This window comes from Camelus dromedarius, chromosome 21, assembly GCF_036321535.1.
Source record: "Camelus dromedarius isolate mCamDro1 chromosome 21, mCamDro1.pat, whole genome shotgun sequence".
NCBI lineage: Eukaryota > Metazoa > Chordata > Mammalia > Artiodactyla > Camelidae > Camelus > Camelus dromedarius.
In genome coordinates, this window is record NC_087456.1 from 16,835,688 (window position 1) to 16,856,163 (window position 20,476).

Genomic DNA, 20,476 nt, shown 5'->3' on the forward strand with positions numbered 1-20,476 from the left:
ACATTACTCAGCCATAAAAAAGAATAAAATGTCATTTGCAGGAACATGAATGGACCTAGAGATTATCATATTAAGTGAATAAGTGAGACAGAGAAAGACAAATATCATATGATGTTGCTTATATGTGAAATCTAAATATATACAGACATAGAGAACAAACTGTGGTTACCAGGGGGCAAGGAGTGGGGGGAGGGGTGTGGATTAGGAGTTAGAGATTAATAGATACACACTGCTATATATAAAATAGATAAACAACAAGGACCTACTATATAGCACAGGGAACCATATTCAATTTCTTACAATGGGCTCTAATGGAAAAGAATCTAAAAAATATATATGTATGTATATATATAACTGAATCACTTTGCTGTACACATGAAACTAACATTGTAAACTGACTACACTACAATAAAAAATAAGAATTAAAAAAGAAGGTAATTATGAAATAAAATTCATATTTTATGGCAAGACAAGAAAACTTTAAACATAAAAAAATTCTTCTCTGCCCTTTGATCTCCTCTTCCCACACTGTGCTCTGTGTGCTGCTTTATGCATTGACCAAAACTCCCTCATCAGGAGGAATACCTGCTCAGCTCAAAAAAGCACCATTCTCCTAGCATCAACAAGACAACTCCTTAAAAGATAACATTCCTTCTTGATCTTGTAAGGGTCACATGCACAGCCATTAGAAAGAGCTTATATTCCCCTAGTGGTATGTGTATTCCAATTTGAAGACAACAGTCTATAAAATCTAATCTCATTGGCATATTATCAAGATTGCTTAATCTTGCCACATTGCTTATATTAGGATATACACCATGCCTCAAACTACCAGCCACGGTAAAAAGTGGCTGCTTTGAGTTTGCTGTTCCCTCTGCCTGCAATTATGACAAAGATCTCATTCATAGTCTGGAGAAGAAGACAGACGTGTAAGCAAATAATTACAGGAATGTGGTAAGTGCTGAAACAGAGCTCTGTCTAGGGAGCTCGAGAATGCAATAAACAAAGTATTTATCTCTGCCTAGGGTAATACTGGGGAAGATTTTAAGAAAAAAAAAATTGAATTGATGAGTGAGAGGGATTTATCAAGTTGACAAAGGTGAAGATATTTCAAAGCCAAAGATACAGTGTCTAGAAAAACATGGACATGAAAAAGTGGTGTTCAAATGTTGACTCTGTGCATCAGTTTGAGTCCAGTAAAGTTCTTTGTGATACAGCTTGAGGATTATGCATTACTTACAACATTTATCAACAAACATGCACACACAATATGTCAGGCACCGTGCTAGGCAACAGAAAAACAAAGATGCATTATAAATAGAGAAATAAACAATTATGAAACAATACTATAAATTCTATGATAGAGGAAGGTTTTTGAGGCCAAAGTCCTGGATTCAATTCCAGTTTCTATACATAATTACTATGACTCTGGGAAAATTACTATGACTCTTTGAATCTCAATTTGCTCACCAGTAGAATAGGAATAATTGTACCAAAGTGCTGTCTCATGGTGTGTGTGTGTGTGTGTGTGTGTGTGCGCGCGCACAATAATGAGAATATAAATGTAGTTACTAAAATGGCAGTATATATGGTATCATTATTATTATTATTATTGAATATTTGAGTATCTGGGATCAAAACTGTGTTAGGTGGTAGAAAGTTAGCAGAAGGCACAGGAGTGGGAAGAACTCTGGAGCTTAAATCTGATTCTATTTATATGTACAATTGTTTGAGAACCAAGTTATTTCCTCCTTTGGCCACTAGATGTCCACACTGAATAGCTTCAACGGCCTAGACTCTGGACTTTTACTCTAGTGCACTTTCTCCAAGTTGGCACTACGGACATTTTGAGCTGGATAACTCCTGTGGAGAAGCTGTCTTGTGCCTCAAAGGATGTTTACCAGAACTCCTGCCCTCTACCTACTAGATGCCAATATCACCCCCTTCTCAGTTTTGACAACAAAAATGTCTCCAGATGTTGTCAAATGTCCCCTGAAGAGCAAAATCACCCTGGTTTGAGAACCACTGTCTTGATGGGAGAAAATCAGTAAAAGTATTAGATGAAACATTCCATAGATTATTTAAATGTTCCCTACTTTTAAGTAGTTTCATTAACTCACATAGGCTTATCCTAAAACTAATCATCTGCACTAATAATACAAAGACCCAGGAACACAGTTTTGATACGTTGTCTAAGAGAATGTTCCCAGTGGTACTCTGTTCCTTAGCTGGAACCTAGAGGGAAGAAAAGAGGTGCTGGAAGCTGCTCGTTGGTCTTAGTTTTTAGCAAATCTGTTTTGAATGCCTGTGAAATGCAAGACACTGTAGGCAATACACAGGTACAACACACATAGACTGTTTTAAAGGAGATTACAATCTCACGACAAACTATTCTCGTTTTTTGCCTTCTCCTTTTAATAAACACCTGGTTGGTATTTGTGTTTCAACAACAGAAGGCATTACAAATAATGTCATAAAATAGAATTGTTAAAGGAACAGGACATACAGCTCTTATCTCTTTAAAACTTCGCTTAAATAATTTTAAGAACTTAACAATCATACTAATTGCCTTAAAAAAAAGATTCCCTGCTCTTCCTCAGCAGTCAGCTCCCCAAATTTCTTTATAATGTGCAGTAAAAATACTGAAATTGGTACAAAAACTTGAACTATGAATTAAACTTAACACATATAATAAAATTAACATAATGATGTAAAATTAATACATCTCCATACTGATTCGCAATATTTCCGTTCTTATTTTTAAATATAAGGGATAAATAAATAAAGGATCAAATAAAAGTCTCAAATATAAATGGGATATTCAAAGGCTTTAATTATATGACCTATAACAAAAATAATTGGCATAAACCCCACTGCACTGATATCCCCTAGGATTCCTATTTATTTAAAACTACAAAATACCTGAAGATGTCTTTCTGACTGAACTACAAACAGGTCTTTATCTTTGCCAACCCTGCACCTCTGAATCCAAAGTCATTCCTTTTCTTCTGATGATGTGTATCCCTTCATTCAAGTTGTTCACAGAGTGTATTAAGGGTTAAATATATATTTAGCAACAAGCAAATGTCAACATTAAGGGACATCAACAGAAATTAATAAAAATACTTTATTATAGAAATGAAGCTCTTGACATAAAAACCAGAAGAAATGGTTTGCTTTGATTTCAGGTGTAAGCTTAAATAATCAACTCCCTCTCTTCCAGTCCAGGTCAGCTCCCTTTAATTACACAAATTGTAATTTATAGGATGATCGTTTACTTGTTGAAAAATAAATGTACTCTAAAATTGTAGAGGCCACCACTTTTAAAATAGTGATTTATGTGCTATGCACTCTTGCATGCAATAAATAACCCGCTTGAGATGAAGGCAAAGCAGAAGTTACATTTCAATTCTAATTAATGGATCTGAATACTTACTAGGAAAGAGTCCAGGCAAGTCATTTAATTCCTCCGAGTCTTCTCTGTAAAATGGATATAAATACCTGCCCTTTCTTACCTTAGTGCCTGAGGTTCATATAAAAAGTGTAGTTGTCAGGAGAAAAAGCAGTACTCCTACAAATGCTGTAGCAGAACCGCTGTCATAATGTTCATGTTAGAGTCAAATTCTTTCAGTTGAATCACTCAGCTTCTTTGTTCATGCCTTACATAAAGCTGGAGGTATGTCCCCTGCTGCTGAACTGTGGATACATTTGGTTATTGGTTAAAAGGGTAAAAACTATACTGGAAATAACACCTCTTGAAAGAGTGAAAATACCGAAATAAAAATTTAAAAATCTTCAGAGAGGAAACAACTACCTCAATGCAATAAAAGCATGACTTCCATTTGTCCTGCTGAAACAAACGTAGGTAAAACTAGTGCTAACCAGAATTTTTCCCTTTTGAAACTTTATGATCTGCTTCTCTTACATTTCTTTATACTTCCTACTCCCTGAGCTCTCAGTGCCTGGGGTTTTGGGGACCCAATCTCTTGTACCTTCTCTTCACTCATCAGTGAAGGCAAGACAGAAAGCTTCTGATTAATTTAAGACTTCTTGATTAACAGAATGTTAGCTGAAATAGATTTCAGAAAATATAAACTGATCAACCTTTTAACTTGTATTAAGCTACTTGTTCCAGACTGTGTAATAAAAGGTCTTGTCACCTCTTTAAAGGAATTCTATGCATCACAAATCAGATTTCTTTTGTTTTTCTTTTCTTTTCAGGGGGAGGAGGTGGCTATAATGGGGAGTATGATGGACAGAAAACATCTTAAATTCTCATTAAGATAAAATAAAATGTATGTCCTTTAACAGACTGGTTCTCAGGTACAAAGGACCTGGCTTATATTTCTATTTCTAATCCCTAGAATAATGTAAACTCATAACCCACAGCTGATATTCCACTGATGTTTGTCGTATTACATCATCTTGATTTGGATCTCTCATACTGACAAGAAGAGGTCTGCCAGCATCCTCAGTACCCTGAGATTTGTCCTTAGCATCAATCTCCCTGAAAGCACTCCCCAGGCTTGGCCACCTCTACCAATCCAAATCCAACCTTCATTTCCCTAGCCTCCAACACTCCCAAAGTAATTATATTCTTCGATCTGGGGACATACTTTAATTAGTAATTATGTCTTCATGCTAATGTCCTGGATGCATTAATATCATTTCTATTATTTCCACCTCTGGTGCTGTGCTTTCCATTAAAATACATATATTTATTTATATATAATTTATACATATTTACTTATACATGTATACATTTATACATGTGTATATACATATACATATGTGTGTGTGTGCGCGTGCGTGCGTGTGTGTGTGTGTGTGTGTGTGTGTAGTCACAGTATATCTTATTTTTTACTGCTGGGCAACTGAGAAAAGGTACAAAATCCATTTTGACGAAGAATTCCTTCCCAGCAAGAGATGGAAAACATTCTGTTTTTGGAGATTATCTCTGACACTAACGTTAAAATATACTAATATATATACTTATACATATATATAAATTTTTCTAATTTAAAGAATTTTAGAAGTTTCTAAGAAATCAAATTTCAACAAATAGTAAACCATTATACCAATTAATCCTTTATTTTTCATTGCACATATCAATATTGTATAGAAAAGAACCTCTTAATGTTAAACTCCAATTACAGTATTTTCTTCTGATTCTTTCCAATGTAGACCTAAATTTTTACACAAATACAATCAGTAAATACAATAATTTATGTTCTAACGTTTTTGAGTCTCATTTAAACATTTTTCCATAAAGTGTTTACAAATATCAATATTATTTAATGCCTACATAACAGTCTATGAGAGCGATAGCAATACATGAAAATTTACTTATCCAGTTCCCAATTACTGGGCTTTTTTTTTTTTCTTAACCCAAATGGAATCTCCAGAAACATCTTTATACAAATAACTTTTTTCTTCTTTTAAAATATTTTCCTGGACATATGCTATTCAGAGTGAGTTAAATCTATCAAAAGACAAATTGATTAAAGAGCTCTTATTATATTCTTCTAAACAGCTCTTTAAAAAAAAATAATGCTACTAGTATTAGGATACATGCAATTTTAAAATTTTTTGTTGATCTAATTGCATGAACTAGGTCAAAATTGCTTTAGTTTGCATTTTTAATATTAGGAAATCTGAATACCATTCTAAGAATTGACTTATTTGCATCTTCTCCTTTGAACTCGAATCAAATTTGCCTAGTTAAGCACACAAAGATTTATGGATTTGCATCTACCTTTTAAAAAATAGAGTCCTTTATCCCTGTGTAAAGCAAGTAGCTTTTATCCCATCTCTTCTTTTGTCTTCTTCCCATCTAGTATACATTTTTCCTTTTGCTTAGTTCATCTCATCTACCTTGTCCATAATTTTCATTGTCATAAAGTTTCTTTTGCACAATTACTGGGATGAGAATTGCAGTCTTTATTTTTACCTTTATACTTAACATTTTAGTTCATCTGGAACTAACTGTTATCATATGTGAAGTGGATCTAATTTCTTTTTTAACACTGATGTCCAGCTAATCTTTCCTCCAGTAGTTACTATATATTTCTTTCCAACTGGGTTATTAGTCTTAAACTTTCTACTCAATACCATAGTGTATTTAGAAAGATGTACTTCCCCCTTTTTCTCCTAAGTTAAAAAGACATATCTTTGTTTATTTTCCTAATTAACTTATCACAATTCTGTCAAATTATATAAAACGTCCAGTTTAATGGTAAGTGGAAATGTGGTAAATCTACATACTAACATCAGTCCTTTGGACACAATTTCATTTACATTGATTTAATCCCCACAATAATTCTGCGAAGCAGTATTTCTGTTTTACATATGGTGAAATGGAAGCCAGGTATGATTTTCCCAAGATTACACAACTGGTAAACAGCAAAGTGAGGACTATAACTTTGGTTTTCAGAGTCCCTATTTACTTGTTTTCCACTATACTAGGATATGGTTCCTTCAACTCACTTCTATATAAGCATCTTTCTTAATTTATCCCAATATAGTTGTGTAACTTTAAGTACTTGCATGTATTAATACACAAACATTTTAAACTGTAGTTCATCACTGTTGGAATCTAGAAATAAGATTAATTTTTAAAATTAATCTTTAAAACTTCCTGGATCAGTCTTTTATTGTCAGTACACTTATCCTATAGGTTTCACTAGTTAAAAAACCATGTTAATAGAAAATATTTGTGCTTTCTCTTATCTTTCTCATTTATGAATGCTTACTAAGGTTTTATTACAATGACAAGGTTTTTTGACCATATATAAATAAAAACAGTGCCAAGATTATTTAATTTCTGCTTGAGAAATGTTTCCTATGTTTTCCTAGTAGGAATGATGTTAGTTCTTCATTTTAAGTATTACTTATCACAATGAGAAACCAACAAAATCATTACCAGAGATAATTAAATAAATGATAAATTTTACTAATATTTTTAAAGTTATCTGTAGTTAATACTTTGGATTATTTACTATTTTGTTCTGTTGATATAGATTTGATGATTATGCTATTGAACACCAACCTTATAACCCTGGGTCATAGAAAATTTTCATGTTGTATAGTATTTGCTAGTATTTTGCATTTTGCATCTGTTCAGAATGAGACCCTTTTCAAAATATTTTGACTTCTAGTATTGAGGCCAAATTTGCCTCAAAATGCAAATATTGGCATATCATCTTTCTGATACATAGATATTATTTATCCTTTGAATATTTGAAAAAGTTCACCAGTAAGCCTATTAGGGTAAAACTTCAACTTATCAGAAAATTATACTAGGTTATAATATCCCCTAATTTTTAAAATGCTTTTTATTGGTTATATTTTTTTAAATTTCCAACTTATTCACATTCAACTAGGAATGTAATATATTCATATTGTTACTTTTTAAAAAACACTTATTTTAATCTAGTCTTAACATTTTTCCTGTTTCCATTATCTTTGGCTCTACCATCTTTTGCAACTTCTCAATGTCTTTTTTCTCAAATTCTTCTGAATAAAAATATTCATGATGTTGAAATTGAAGTTTTTTTCAATAGGTCTGCATTACCTTCACCTCCATTTTATATATCATCTTGAATTTTCATTTTAGTAACTAATTTTTAGGTCTACTTCAGACTTTTCAGTTGTTTTGATAGGTTTATACCTTAGAATCCACCCAATAATACCACTTTGCTATATTCAAAAGACATATATATATATATATATACCAACTCATGGCTTCTCTATTTCCAGTAAGCTGAAAGTTACTTAAATCTTTCTTGTTTCATTTTTTTTCACATATAGAGGAGCAACAAGAGACTATTCATAGAGCATACTTTGGTCTAGTAACATGTTACTTTTTTACAACACAATGTTCAAATCAAAAGATACATTAAAAAGCATTACTTTGTTAAAACTTAGACAAATTCTGCTTTAATGAGCTCCACAGTGCTAAATTATACTTACTTTCAATTAACCTTTATTTTCATATTTCTCTGACTCAGTAAGTTGAGACGTCTGTCTACTCTGCTTCACTAGCAATGCTAGACTGGTTTTCATGAGCATCTTTTCGTTCTCCTACAGTACCTACACTCTTCTAATAGTTAAGGTTAGTGGAAAGATTTTGAAATCATGAAAGCCTAGATTCCAGTGTTGGCTCTTCAACAAGCCAGACTCAGAGCAAATTATTAAGTCTTTATTTCCTCTTTGAAAATGTATTCAATAATATCTGCCTGACAGAGTTGCTGAGAAACTGTAATGAGAGAGCACAGTAAGTGCCTAGCACATTGTAAATGCTTTGTTCAGGACAAAAACTGTAATTAAAGGGCTCACTTCCTATGGGATTATAATTCTCTGTCTGAGGAATGGGAACAGGGACTGGAAGGGAGGGAAGTTTACCTCCGACAGCTCCACAAGCTTACACCCCTGGAGTACAACCAGCTTTCATGACTTCTGATGGTTCTTGGGAAAGAAAAAAAAAATTTTCTATCCTAAGATAATGCTAAGCGGTAGGAGTTGATTATGAAGGTGGTTACCTCATTATTTGTGGGGTGGGACACAAGCAGAGGGACATGGTAAATCCTCCTTTGATTCACTACTGTCAACTGTAGTTAGTGCTGCTAATTCAAGTGGTGGAGCCAAACAGTACTTCACTTTCATCAAGAAACCTTGGGAAATCTATTTACAAGTGGCTATTAAAAACCATCTGAAATCCCAAGTTAAAAATGCTTCACTCAGTTTCTCCTTCAGAATTTCAGAACAGGCATTCTAAAATATATTTTCCTGGAGCAATTTATTTTTTCTTTTAGCCTCAGTTACTTAGAAATTATTTTCTTTTAGGTGCCAGAGCAGTGCTCTGCAGAAATTTTCTGAAATATTAAAATAGAACTAATCTTTTCCCCTAGATTTTTTTTGGACCAAATCTCCCAAGAATGAGCTCTTCAATTACTAACTGAACTCTCTGACTCTTTTTGCAATGTAGAAGACTACGGTGGCGTCACTGTCTCACTGGTTACAAGGGTCAAGCAGGAGAATTAAGCTGTAGGATGTACTGTAAACATCACCTTCACAAATAAAGGATCATGCAAAACCATTCTTTCAACAATTACAGACAAAAGTATTTTATCATAGTGGCACTTGCATTAGTTGCTATTGCAACTATGTTTATATGTTTATATTATAAACAAAAGACCCACATAAGACTTCCACTGTGTGTGTGTTTCACTATTCAGAGGTGGTAGCAACTGTAATAAGCTGCAAAAATAGTTAAAATATTCCTTAGATATTATTGTTCTGTAGACAATAATAAAATCTGAAGATCAGTAGCAGATACAATATGACCTTCCTTTACGCACCACTGCTATTATGGAATCCTCACATACACATCCAGTGCTAAAATAAAGCTAGTCCTGTTTAAGCTTCTGGGTCATGGACCCCATTCTGAAACAGAAAGTAGTCCAATAACCAATAAATCGGTTATTGACAGGTTTACAAAGACATCCAATGACAATGTCTCAAGAAGAATTATAGACAACATCTGCATAGCATTCACTATATAATCACTCATATAGGAAATTGTCCTTTAAATAAGAATATTCTGATGCCAGGATGAAGGTCCAAAATAGCACTTCCAGTTTGCTTTTTTTCTAATTTTGAAGGTGCTTTCCTGGGCTTTCTAGGTTTTTGCTTCCCTCAGAGGATTCTAGTTTGGCCATTACTATGTTACTGGTTCCAGAAGGCTCTGGCTGCTTGTCATCACCATCAAAGAAAATGTCTTCTGGATTTGGAGGTGGTGGGCAGAATTCCTCACTTGGAAAGATCTCCCGGAATAGTGTTTCAGCTTGCTTGACTGCATGCTCACTTCCTAGTCCACAGTCAGGCCCAGTGCAGACATAAACATTGGAAGGCAAGCCATTATATGAGCTTCTGCTGACTCCTGAGGAATCTCTCATATTAAAATAAAGAGCCCACAAGAGTCTTGGCTTTTTAAGTTCTTCCTTGTCTATCTCTGTTTCAGCATATGGGGTAAATAATTTCTTCACCACTGATTCTAAGTCTTCTCTTGCTGTTTTAGAAGATGAACAGGTCAGATGTACCAGATAGGTGTCTTTCATGCATGTCATGGTTGAAGAACACAATTCAGTGATGCGAACAGCACATGCTCCTGGTTCCACTGGAGGCACTATCAAAACGGAAATCTGCTGATCTGACTCTGCCTTTAGTACAGACTGGTCCGTAATGAGCACTGCCCTGGAGATCTGCTTGTACTGCACATTTAAGCATGTTTCCTCAGAAAGGTAACTATCCTCCACAATGAAATATTTAGCACTTATTCTTCGACCAAAGTGATCTATAATTGCTTTACATCTTCCAGATTCTTTGTCAACTACAAGGCATTGTACTTTATGGCGAAGACAATAGATTCCACCAAAGACTGCACACATTCTGCAGAAACACTGGGGAATTTCGCCTTGGCCATACAAGGGAAGTAAAAAGGGAGTGTTGCCAAACCGTCCAAGACACTGAAGAAAGTTCTTTGTTGCTTTAAGGCCATCTATTGTAGTGCAAGGTGAATCCGACATCATTGCAATTGAGTGTAGTACAAAATGCTGGAGGTTGGGGGTTAATTTTTTGGTTTTTAAGTACTCTGAAAATGAGGACTGCACAAAAGCTTGGTATTCATCAGGATGTTGTTCATAGTCTAAACAAAATGTAAGAAATTTCATTAGCATCCTCTTTTCAACCATCGTGAGATCTTTGCTATTAAAGATATCTGCTCTGGAACAAGGCACCTGTTCTACTTTTCCTTCTCGAAATGCAAGAATCCTAGTGACATTTTTAAATTCTGCATAATGACTAACATTTGATTTGATTAAAAGATCAATTAGCAATCCTTGAGAATAAAGCAGCTTTGACACCAAATCAATATTAAACTTCCTGCCTTCTTTAACTATTTGAGAGTAAGTAATCCTATTTCTCTTTGGTGGATCACTGTTGTCTTCCAAGATAGGTTTGGTTTCGTCTTTAGCTCCATCTGAAACTGTGTGTTTATAAGTTTTATATCTACAATATTCTTTCACCAGGGTTTCTGCTGCATCAGTTACTTCTCCATTGTTTTTTGTAGTGTCTTTGGCAGACATTTCATAGCTACTCACATATAACGGATGTGTTTCTTCAGATAAGCACGCAGAATCCAGAGGTTTAATGAGGGTACTAGATGCGACCCAGGAAGGACTTTTCTGCAGAACATCAGTCTCTTCAATGTTATCATTCACATCTTGACTGGCATAACAGAAAACTTCTGTGTGTTGAATGGTTTCATCCTTCCTGCAAAGAGTGATGGCTTCTTCTGTTTCATAGATCAGGTCTTGCCATGCGGTACTACCTTCTTCCCCAATGTCACTGTTCTGCTGATACTCCTTCAACCAGGAGAGCAATCCTGAAAAGCTGAAACTAGCCCAGTTTCCTCCATAGTAACTTCTTGAGTCAAGATGCAGAACCCTCTGACCACTTCTGGAACATGCAGCTGCAAGGATGGATTCGGGCAAACCTGTCCCTATTACAACCACATCAAACTCTGTTGGGAGACTGTTGGCCATCTTGGGAGGTAGAGTGCCTGGTTACAACTTCTGATGAAGGAAATGTGTATGAGCCCAGGCTGAGGGCTCACATGAGGTGTGAATATGCTGTAATAAAACCCTCCTTGTGATGTTTCAGGTCACTCCAGAAGTACTGAGGCTGCGGGTCCTAGGTGTTACTTAACTGTTACCCTATTATCGTTTTTTTCCCCCTTATAGGTCAGCAGCATAAAAACATGATAAAGTACATCTAATCATACCTCAGAATACTAAAATGAGTGTGTGGTGTTCATTTCTGCATTTCATCTTAGCAGTGAATGTCAAAATGTATCACATATGCATTTTGGACTGGAACTCTCCTGTGAAAGAAAAAAAGTCAAGAAAGAATATAATTGTAAACAATATTAAGAGAAAAGTAATTTCATGCAACAGCAATTATAATTCAATGGAGCCCGACTTGTTATGAGGACAGAGCCTCTACTAAAGCAAGTTATTAAATGAATTCTCACATGTTTTCTAATTTTCTGAAAATGAACAAAAGATATAGACTCCCTCAAATCAAGCAATTCAACAATAAAAAATAGACATAACATCCCACACAAATAAAGAATTAATGTAATACAATTTTATAATTTTTGCTTTTAAGTATGTGAATAAATGATACACAGCTGTGAGCTTAAATTGTAAGAATCGTAACAAATATAACATTTGGGTTTGTCACCACATGGAAAGTTCTTAAGAAAATACTTTTGATAATGCTACAAAGATTTTTGTTCCCCTAAATTTGCCAAGATAAAAGCAGTAATAAATTATCAATAGATTTCAGGATTTTTTTAAAGGAAATTTAAGACCTGAAAAATATACATTTCTATTTCAGATCTTTGTACAAATGAAATTCCTGGAGCTCACCAACAAAAAAAATTTTTTTTTCTTTCTTAAGCTTATAAAATCACATCTTCAATGACACGAGGGGTGGCTCATCCTTCAAACTGTCAAGTCTCAGTGAGACTTAAATTAAGAGTATTGTTGAAAGAAAATTTCAATTAACAATGAAATTCTACTTTAATGAAATCAACTGGCTGCACTGCTAGTTATTTGTTCATTTGAGTTGGGATTCTCTGAGCCATCTGCAATTTCACCTTAGATTTTTGGTGAGCTGGAACCTATAAGGAGGAAAATATAGTAAAAATAGCTCATAGAACACATGCCAGTTTGCATTCTGAGGACCTGAATAAAACTATCTCACTTCCTAGGAAGCAGTCAAAGGTTTACAACAGCTAATGGGCAAGTTAAAAAAAAAAGTTTACACCTGCCACTATGTTAGGTTCCTCTCATTTTAGGAAAGTAATATATGAGTTAGACCTCATCACTGTCTCCAACTTTCACAAAATAATCACTTTTTTTTTTCTTGGATTTCCTGACCCTACGGCCTCTCATTTCTTTCCTCGAAGTGTAAAATTGTCTCTGTTGAATTAAATTAGGAGATGAAAGCAGAGAAGTGAGATGAGCTGGACAGCGGCTCACTTACGAGAGGGTTACAGGGCAGCTGGGACTGCAGGCAGGCTGGGGTTCGGGTGGGCGTGGGGCCTGGTGAGCACAGGAAAGGAAGGACATCAGCGTGCTTAGGAGGAGGAGAGGTGGGGGAGGAGGTGGGATGGGGGTGAGGTCACGGGGAGGAAGTGAGGTCAAGGTGGAGGAAGACAAGTCGGGGGCGGGGGAGCCGGTGAAAGAGGAACAGAGGTGGGGGGAGATGAGGTCAGGAGAGCACCGCCGCGAACTCGGAGCGCAGGAGGGGGAGGGGACGGGGGCGGGGCCCGTGCAGGAGGCCGCAATGGCGGGAGGTGTCCCCGGGCCACTCACCGGACAGGCTGTTGCTGAAGCTGTCCCACGCGTAGTCCATGGCGCCCCAACCCGCCGCCCCTCAGGCGGGACGCGAAAGCCAGCGCGGCCCTGAGGACAGACGGCAGCAGGCGGCCCAGGCGGACTTGAGCACCGGAGGCGGGCGGGGCTGCGGAGCCGCGGGAACTTGAAGCAGGTGAGCACCGGCAGGTTGCTGCCGGCCCGCTGGAAGCCCCACGGAGCCCAGCAGCAGGGCTAGGCGCTCGTAGGCGCTCTGGCTGACAGGCGAAGGGAGGTTCGGCTGCCCAGGCCTCGGCCACTCGGCGCCCTCCGCGCCGCCACGCCTCCCATTGTGCCTGCCTGGCGCCCGCACTCTTGGCCGGGGTGGGGCGCCGGGCGCTCTGAGGTACCCGTCGGCCCCTTTGGCCACGGCGCAGGCCGCAAGACGCCGCTCGGACCCCGCCCCGCCCCCGGCGTGCCTCCTAACCCCGCCCCTTCCCGTCACTGCAGCCCCGCCCAAACGCAGCTCGTAGTCCCGCCCTCCCCGACGTGCCTCCTAACCCCGCCCCTTCTTGTCGTAGCAGCTTCCCCGCTAGGCAGGTTCGGTGCCTCGCACCCCTTCATGACCTGATTCCCACCCTTGTAGACGGTGAGACCCCGCAGGCAGATCATCTGCAGTGGCTCATCACTGAGGAGCCCCCCTCACCCAGCAGGAAGGCTGCTGGGCGTTGACCACTCACTCACTCATTCAGGAACATTATGGGCGCCTGGCCCACCACGTGCTCATGTAGGGGGTTACACGAGGGGCCCCCGCCCTTGGCTTTGCCTTCCTCAGGAAACTGTTATGACCCGGTGCCAGCCGGTGTCGCACACTTAATGCAAGCCCTGGCCACACCCTGCCCATATGGGCCTTCCTGTCCATCCTGCAGTAGCGGGCGATACACCCTGTCACTGAGGCCCTCACTGCGGAGAGACCCAGGCTGCGCCCTCAAGCTCCAGCCCACATCTAGCAGGTGCAGAGAGGTGGATGCTATACTCGGAGCAGCACATTTCCTCTGGCCCTTTACCCAGTGAAAATAGCAGCCAAGTCAAGCACAGGTCCGTGAACTGATCAGTCTCTGCAGGGCTGTACTGTTGCATCTGCACAGGCCCCAAAAAGCCCCAAGAGGGATGCAGTCTGGAGCCAGACCTGCAGGCTGTCCTGGGCACTGCTGGCCAGCAGAGTGTCTGTGCAAGAGCAAAGGAACTGCCCTTTATGAGGGTATGTGCCTCTCCACCTCTAAAAGACCCATAAAGAATGACTAGCCTCAGGGAACCCCCATTCCAAGTTCCTTGGAGGTAAAATCTAATCATTGGGTGGGGTTGCTTTCCATCATGGTGCATTGAGCAATAGCTAAGGGACAGTGTGCTCTGCCTTAAAAATCTTGATTTGTCATTAAGGCTTCCAGTCTGGATTTGTCACTGATGAGACTAACCCACCCACTTCTTTAAAAAAAAAAAAAAACTCATTTACTTTTGTATTCTAGATGTATGTAGCCATTTAACAAGTTCTGTATGTTTAATGTCCACTGTGTTAACAACATAGCGCTTAGTCTACAGTAAGGTCTCAATAAATATTAGTTGAAGGAAGGAAGGAAGGACTCATAATTTTTCCTAAAACATTTCATTCATTTATTGGTGCTGACTCCCTGCCCTCATAAAGCTTACATTCTGGTGGTGTTGGAAGAATAATCAAATAAGTACATATATGGTGTTGCGAAATATGCCATAAGGAAAAATAAAGCAGAGAAAGGGTGTTTGGAAAGAAGGGAGAGGTTACGTTGTAGACGGCGGTTACAGATAGCCTTACTGAGCACCACAGGCATAGGGTACATGTAATGGGGTGGGACTGTGCTTGGCATATTGAGGGAGAAACAAAGAAACCAATGTGGCTGGAGCGGAATGAGAAGAAATGAGGGCAAAGAGGTGGTGAGTAGTGACTGGCCAGATCATGCAGGGCTTTGGTTACTTTAGTAAATGGACTTTGGCTTTTACTCTATCAGAGTAAAGTCCCAGGCGAAGCCTAAGCAAGAGGAATAAAGCGGTGAAGGAAAAAAAAAGAATAAGAGACTTTGGGAAAATGTTTAAGAATTTTGATAGATTTATTTTTATAATAGTATGAACGTTAAAATTATTTATTATGCTTGACAGAAACAGGCGATGATACTACAGATAATATTTATTTTGTCAATAATGATATATGTTGCTATCCATTTTCAGAATTATATAATCATAGTGTTGCCAGTGGATGCAACCGGTGTTCCAGGTTCTTGTCCCATCCCAGAAAGAATTCAGAGACAAGATGTAGAGGTTAAAAAAAGTAAAATGAGGATTTATTAAAGGATGGATAGTACACTCTCAAGGGGAGAGTGGACAGGCTCAGGTGAGCAGCTGCCCTGTGTTTCTTCAGCAAGTTAGTTACATAGGGTGTAAAAATGAGTGGGCGGAATATTCATTGGGGAGGGAAGGGTTTGGGGTTGTATTCCTTGATTATCATCCCAACTCCACCTTCCCAAAGGGAGGAGGGATTTTTGTCCTTATTTAGTCTGGTTCAGAAGTGTCATGGCATCGGTGCATGATGGGTACTTCTGACTGGCAAGGCTAATTTTATTGAAATCAGGGCATAATGAGCAAAAGGTAACATTCAGACACTGGAAATTCCTGCCTTTTCTCACCTTTCTTTGTTCATCTCCAGGCCATTCATCACCCCAAAATGTGTGATCCTTTATCAGCCCAAAGGTTCCCACTTTTCTTTCTCTTCCCAGGGACCCCTGGTCCTTACATGATGTATGTTTTCCTGCATTTGGCTTGTGCCCCTCCTATCTGCCCAATTCCTGCCATTTGGTCTGTGTTCCCCTTTCTCTGCTCGTATCTAGCTATCTGCCTGCTCTAACAATAGGAGAATGCCAAAAATACAACTTAAAAGCAAGTGCAGTATTGGCATAAGGACAGTCATATAGACCAAAGTAATAGAATAGAGAGTTAATTTTTAACAAGGATGCCAAGACTACCCAGTGGAGAAAGGCCATTTCAATAAGTGATGCTCAGAAAACTGGATATCTACATGCAAGGATGAAGTTAGAACCTTACCTTACACCATATACAAAAATTAACTCAAAAAGGATCAAAGAGCTAAACTTAAACACTACAGCTATAGAACTCTTAGAAGAAATAACACATCTTTGTGACATTAGATTCAGCAACGATTTCTTGTATGTGACACCAAAGGCATAGGCAGCAGAAGGAAAAAATGAACTGTACTTTATCAAAGTGAAAAACTTTTGTTCATCAAAATGAAAAACTTTTGTACACTATCAGAGTAAAAAGACAATATATAAAATTGCAGAAAATATTTGGAAATAGTATATCTGATAAGTAATTAAAATCCATAAACTCATACACTGCAACACCGAAAAACCAAACACCCCAATTCAAAAATGGTCAAAAGACTTGAATAGACATTTCCACAAAGATACACATACAAATGGCTAGTAAGCGCTTGAAAAGCTGCTCCAGATCTTTAGTCATTAGGGAAATGCAAATCAAAACCACAGATTTTTCAATCCTGTGTCCTCTTCTACAGTGATTCGTGGGTTCTCTAGAGGGCCTGAGATCACTGCAGATATTTATCCCAAAACTCCCTTAACAGGGGCAATGCCTCTGTCAGCTGGCTCTTTGGGTCTTCCTCTCGGACCCTGGAAGACAGTCTTGGCCAATATGGTCCCTCCCAAAATGACCCAGCTTGGCTCCTCTGCTTAGTTTTGCATCGGCCCTCTGAAAATATGTTTGCATTCTTGTCCCACTGAGTTCTGGATGTGGCCTGCTGTTGGAGAACTGGCCAGCCTCAGTCTTTCCCCTTCAGTGCCCATTGGGTAGAAAGAAGTGGAGAAAAGTCATGGTCCCTTGACTACTCTGAAAATTTTTTCTAGAGAAGTGCTCATTAAGGGTCTCCTCAATCTCCTAATAAATTCGCCTTCTCTTAAGTATTCTGAAGGTGAGAACGGACTAATGCATGCAGAACTGGTTTCCCAGTGCCTCCCCACATCCCCCTAAATGGGCTATATGCATTTTTTTTTAGAATGGGGGAATTATTCAAGCCATTTGTATTGTGGAGCTTCTGCCAAGACAGAAAGAAGTCCATTTTAATATCCTTCTACACTGGAACATTAAATCATCACAATCCCTATATTCCAAAAAAATCTTTTACAAAGTATGAGAGTGTGAATGGGGGCAGGCTTTATCTGCCATTCTTGCTCAGAATCACTGATAACCCTTAGCCTTCTGCGTGGTGCACGTCCGCTGAGAGGAAACTCCGACCCTTACTCAATCAAGTAACCTCCTTCCAAGGGCTGGAACATATTCGTCACTGGCTTCTCTAAGCTTGGGCCCTAGTGAGACTCAGAAGAGCCCTTGCAGAAAATCTGGCCAAGCATATCTGAACCATTTCCTATCTTAGGAAACAGAAGTTAGTGAATGTAACTGGATTTTTTTTTTTTTTAAGGAGTCTGGCATGCCTTCAAGTTCTGAATGTCGATTCTCTTTGTGCATAGAGCTCCTCAGATGTGTGAGATGTAGGAATCAGTTTGATGAAAATTATGTACCTGTCCACATTCTCCTCCCCTAAAATACATATATTTGTTTAAAAATGGAATCTTGCTTATTATCTTGCTTTGGGTGACCAAGGAGTTAGGGAAAAATAAACATTCAATTTCTTGAAGGATCTGATTAGTGAAGTTATGATTAATGTATATCTATATCATATCTCTATCTATCTATCTATCTATCTATCTATCTATCTATCTATCTATCTATCTATTCCACATCCATTACAGTGAAATTTTGGTACACTGGGAACAAAGAGAGCATTTATAGGCTTCCTGAGACAGGGGGTGTAGGGTGTGGCAGGAATAAAATAAGTTATGTACAAAGAATCAGAGATCAGAATAGTTTATAATCAGCAACAAAATCTGCTCAAAATAGACTTTATTCTAATAGCAACACTAAAAGCAAGAAGACAATGGAATAATATCTTCAAAATACTGAAATAAAGCAATTTCCAGCCTAGAATTCAGTATTTAACCAAATGTCAATTAAATGTGAGAGAAGATTAAGAATATTTTCAGATACTCAAGGTATCAAAATTTATCTTCCACGTACAGTTTCTGGATGTGAGCCACCTAAATGTTGGCAATAAACCACAGAAGAGAAAGATACAAGAGAAAAGATAAGAGAATTCTCAAAATAATGACAATGGGAAATAGCAGTATGACAGCTATGTCCTGATACATGTGGCATTGGTTCTGACTGTGGCACTGTGACTCAAGAGACAGACGTGTATGATAGAAAGGGCAGATGCTGAAAGACAGTTTCATCTTTAGAAGTTCATGCTTCCACATCCAGTAGAGCTGCAAGAATGAATGTGAATTTTACTCCCCATGGCATCTTGAGGAAGGTAAAGGGTCTGAGGTGAAAGGAGATATAGGGGGGAGAAAGTAATGCCCAGCTTTCTTACTTGGTCTTTACCCATTTTTCTTCCTTCTCAGGCAGCGTACACACACACACTCACACTCACAATCTGCGGGGAAAGAAATCTCAATCTCCTTGTGAAGGAAGGAGAATGTTAGATATTATGATGCAATGAGGACCACAGAAGCACCATGGCAACATTCTGAGGTCAGGATTTTTACTGAAATGTTTGCCTAAGTCAGTATTTCTCCCTGCTAACATCCCAGAGGTAGCAACTCTTACTCCTACCCACAGGATGGGATTTTAATATCAAAGGAATGAGACCTCGGACAAAAAACTGAGGCAGCAGGGAGGCATTGTGACATTGGAAGGTTTTCCAAGTTAGCAAATTTGCACTGCTATTTCTGGACGGAAATAAAAGATTCCCTATGTCCCTATGGATATCGGGGAAGAAAAGCGTTCCAACCTTGAGGTTCAGACTAGCAATTTCAGGACAGCCTTGAAAGGGTTTGAAAAATTGGTTGAACGTGTAGCTGCCCAGAAAAGAGATGAAAGAGCCGGCTTGTTTATCCAAAAAGAAGGTAAGATCGTAGCTCACAGGGCAGTCCTGCTGGGTCTGTTGATTAGAACTGGGAAAAGTTTTAAGCAATCAGAGAAGCAACATAGCTAATAGCAAAGATACTGACTGAGTGGCCTGAGTCCTCGTTCTGACTGTCCCTGACTGGCTAAGTAGACTTGGGGGAGCTCTTTTCATTTCTCTCAATGTTAGTTGTCTCGAATGTAAAATTGAGGGGTTGGATTAAATGACATCTAGGGGTTCTTCCATGGGATCTACCATTTGATGGCTCTCCGGTTACTCCAGGCCTCTCAGTAGTGTGTAGTGACCAATAACAATCCATGTGAGCCCCTGCCATCTCTTTCCTTAAGGGTATCACAAGATCTTCAAGACTTTCATAAGCAGAAGAAAGGCTCCTACCTCACCATGATTCACTGTCTGAGCCTCTCCCCATGCCTCTAGGCTAGAATAATTTCCAGCATGCCAAGGTAAGGGGAAGGCGGTGAACAGTGGTCTGCCAGGACTGTTAGCAGCAGATGCCAACACAGAACTTGAAAGCACAGCACCGTGGTCAGGGGTGAAGGGGAGCGGTGCAGTGAGGGGCTTCAGAGCACTGAGGACAGTAGTGAAGAGGAAGGCTTAACAGCTGAGTAAAAGACTAACAGGACATATACAGCTTTTGCAAGGAAAGTAGCAGGACCCACAAAACTGCTAAAGGGACAGCATGGCCAGCCCCTTAATATGCGAGGCTGTGTAGTCATAAATAAGTGAAAATGTTGACTTTGGGTGTTCAAACCCAAACCAGTGTTATCTGAATAGCAGTTAAGAATTTACTAATCACTTTAATAAATATATTTAATTTTCATAACAATTCTAATAGACAAACATTACTATTATTGCTATTATCCCCATTTTATTTGTTAAAAAATGAGAGGTACAGATAAATCATCTTCCTAAGTTACTGAATTACTCTAAGTGTTAGAGCTGACTCATA

General features: G+C 38.6%; 3 protein-coding genes across 5 annotated transcripts in view; 1 reads left to right on the forward strand and 2 right to left on the reverse strand.

Moving 5' to 3' along the window:
* The window catches only part of OPN3 (opsin 3), a 24,169-nt gene extending 16,572 nt beyond the window's left edge, over positions 1 to 7,597 (reverse strand). The window contains 1 exon segment of the mRNA XM_010992162.3: positions 7,574 to 7,597. Coding sequence (XP_010990464.3) covers positions 7,574 to 7,597 — 24 coding nt within the window.
* On the reverse strand, positions 5,068 to 13,578 carry CHML (CHM like Rab escort protein). 2 transcript variants are annotated; one of them, XM_064477209.1, is made up of 3 exons: positions 13,443 to 13,487; positions 13,111 to 13,169; positions 5,068 to 11,941 (listed from the first exon to the last, which is right to left on the reverse strand). In XM_064477209.1, exon 3 carries the CDS (start codon positions 11,601 to 11,603, stop codon positions 9,651 to 9,653), a length of 1,953 nt encoding a protein of 650 aa, XP_064333279.1. In that variant the 5' UTR covers positions 11,604 to 11,941; positions 13,111 to 13,169; positions 13,443 to 13,487; the 3' UTR covers positions 5,068 to 9,650. The 2 variants fall into 2 exon arrangements, with proteins under 2 accessions (XP_064333279.1, XP_031294404.1); XM_031438544.2 differs by lacking the exon at positions 13,111 to 13,169 and having other exon boundaries at positions 13,443 to 13,578.
* WDR64 (WD repeat domain 64) overlaps positions 13,484 to 20,476 on the forward strand; it is a 66,145-nt gene continuing 59,152 nt past the window's right edge. Inside the window, exon 1 of one of the 2 annotated variants that reach the window (XM_064477207.1) lies at positions 13,484 to 13,617. Coding sequence is in view for 1 of the 2 variants with exons in the window: in XM_031438546.2 (XP_031294406.1) it covers positions 19,363 to 19,507 (145 nt within the window). In the remaining variant the exon portion in view is untranslated. Of the gene's footprint in view, positions 13,618 to 19,362; positions 19,508 to 20,476 lie in introns of those variants that run through there. The other variant, XM_031438546.2, reaches the window with a different exon arrangement.

What these genes read in the sequence shown, in the direction of transcription:
- CHML (XM_031438544.2), bottom strand. Translation starts at nt 11,603, where the DNA reads ATGGCCAACAGTCTCCCAACAGAGTTTGATGTGGTTGTAATAGGGACA.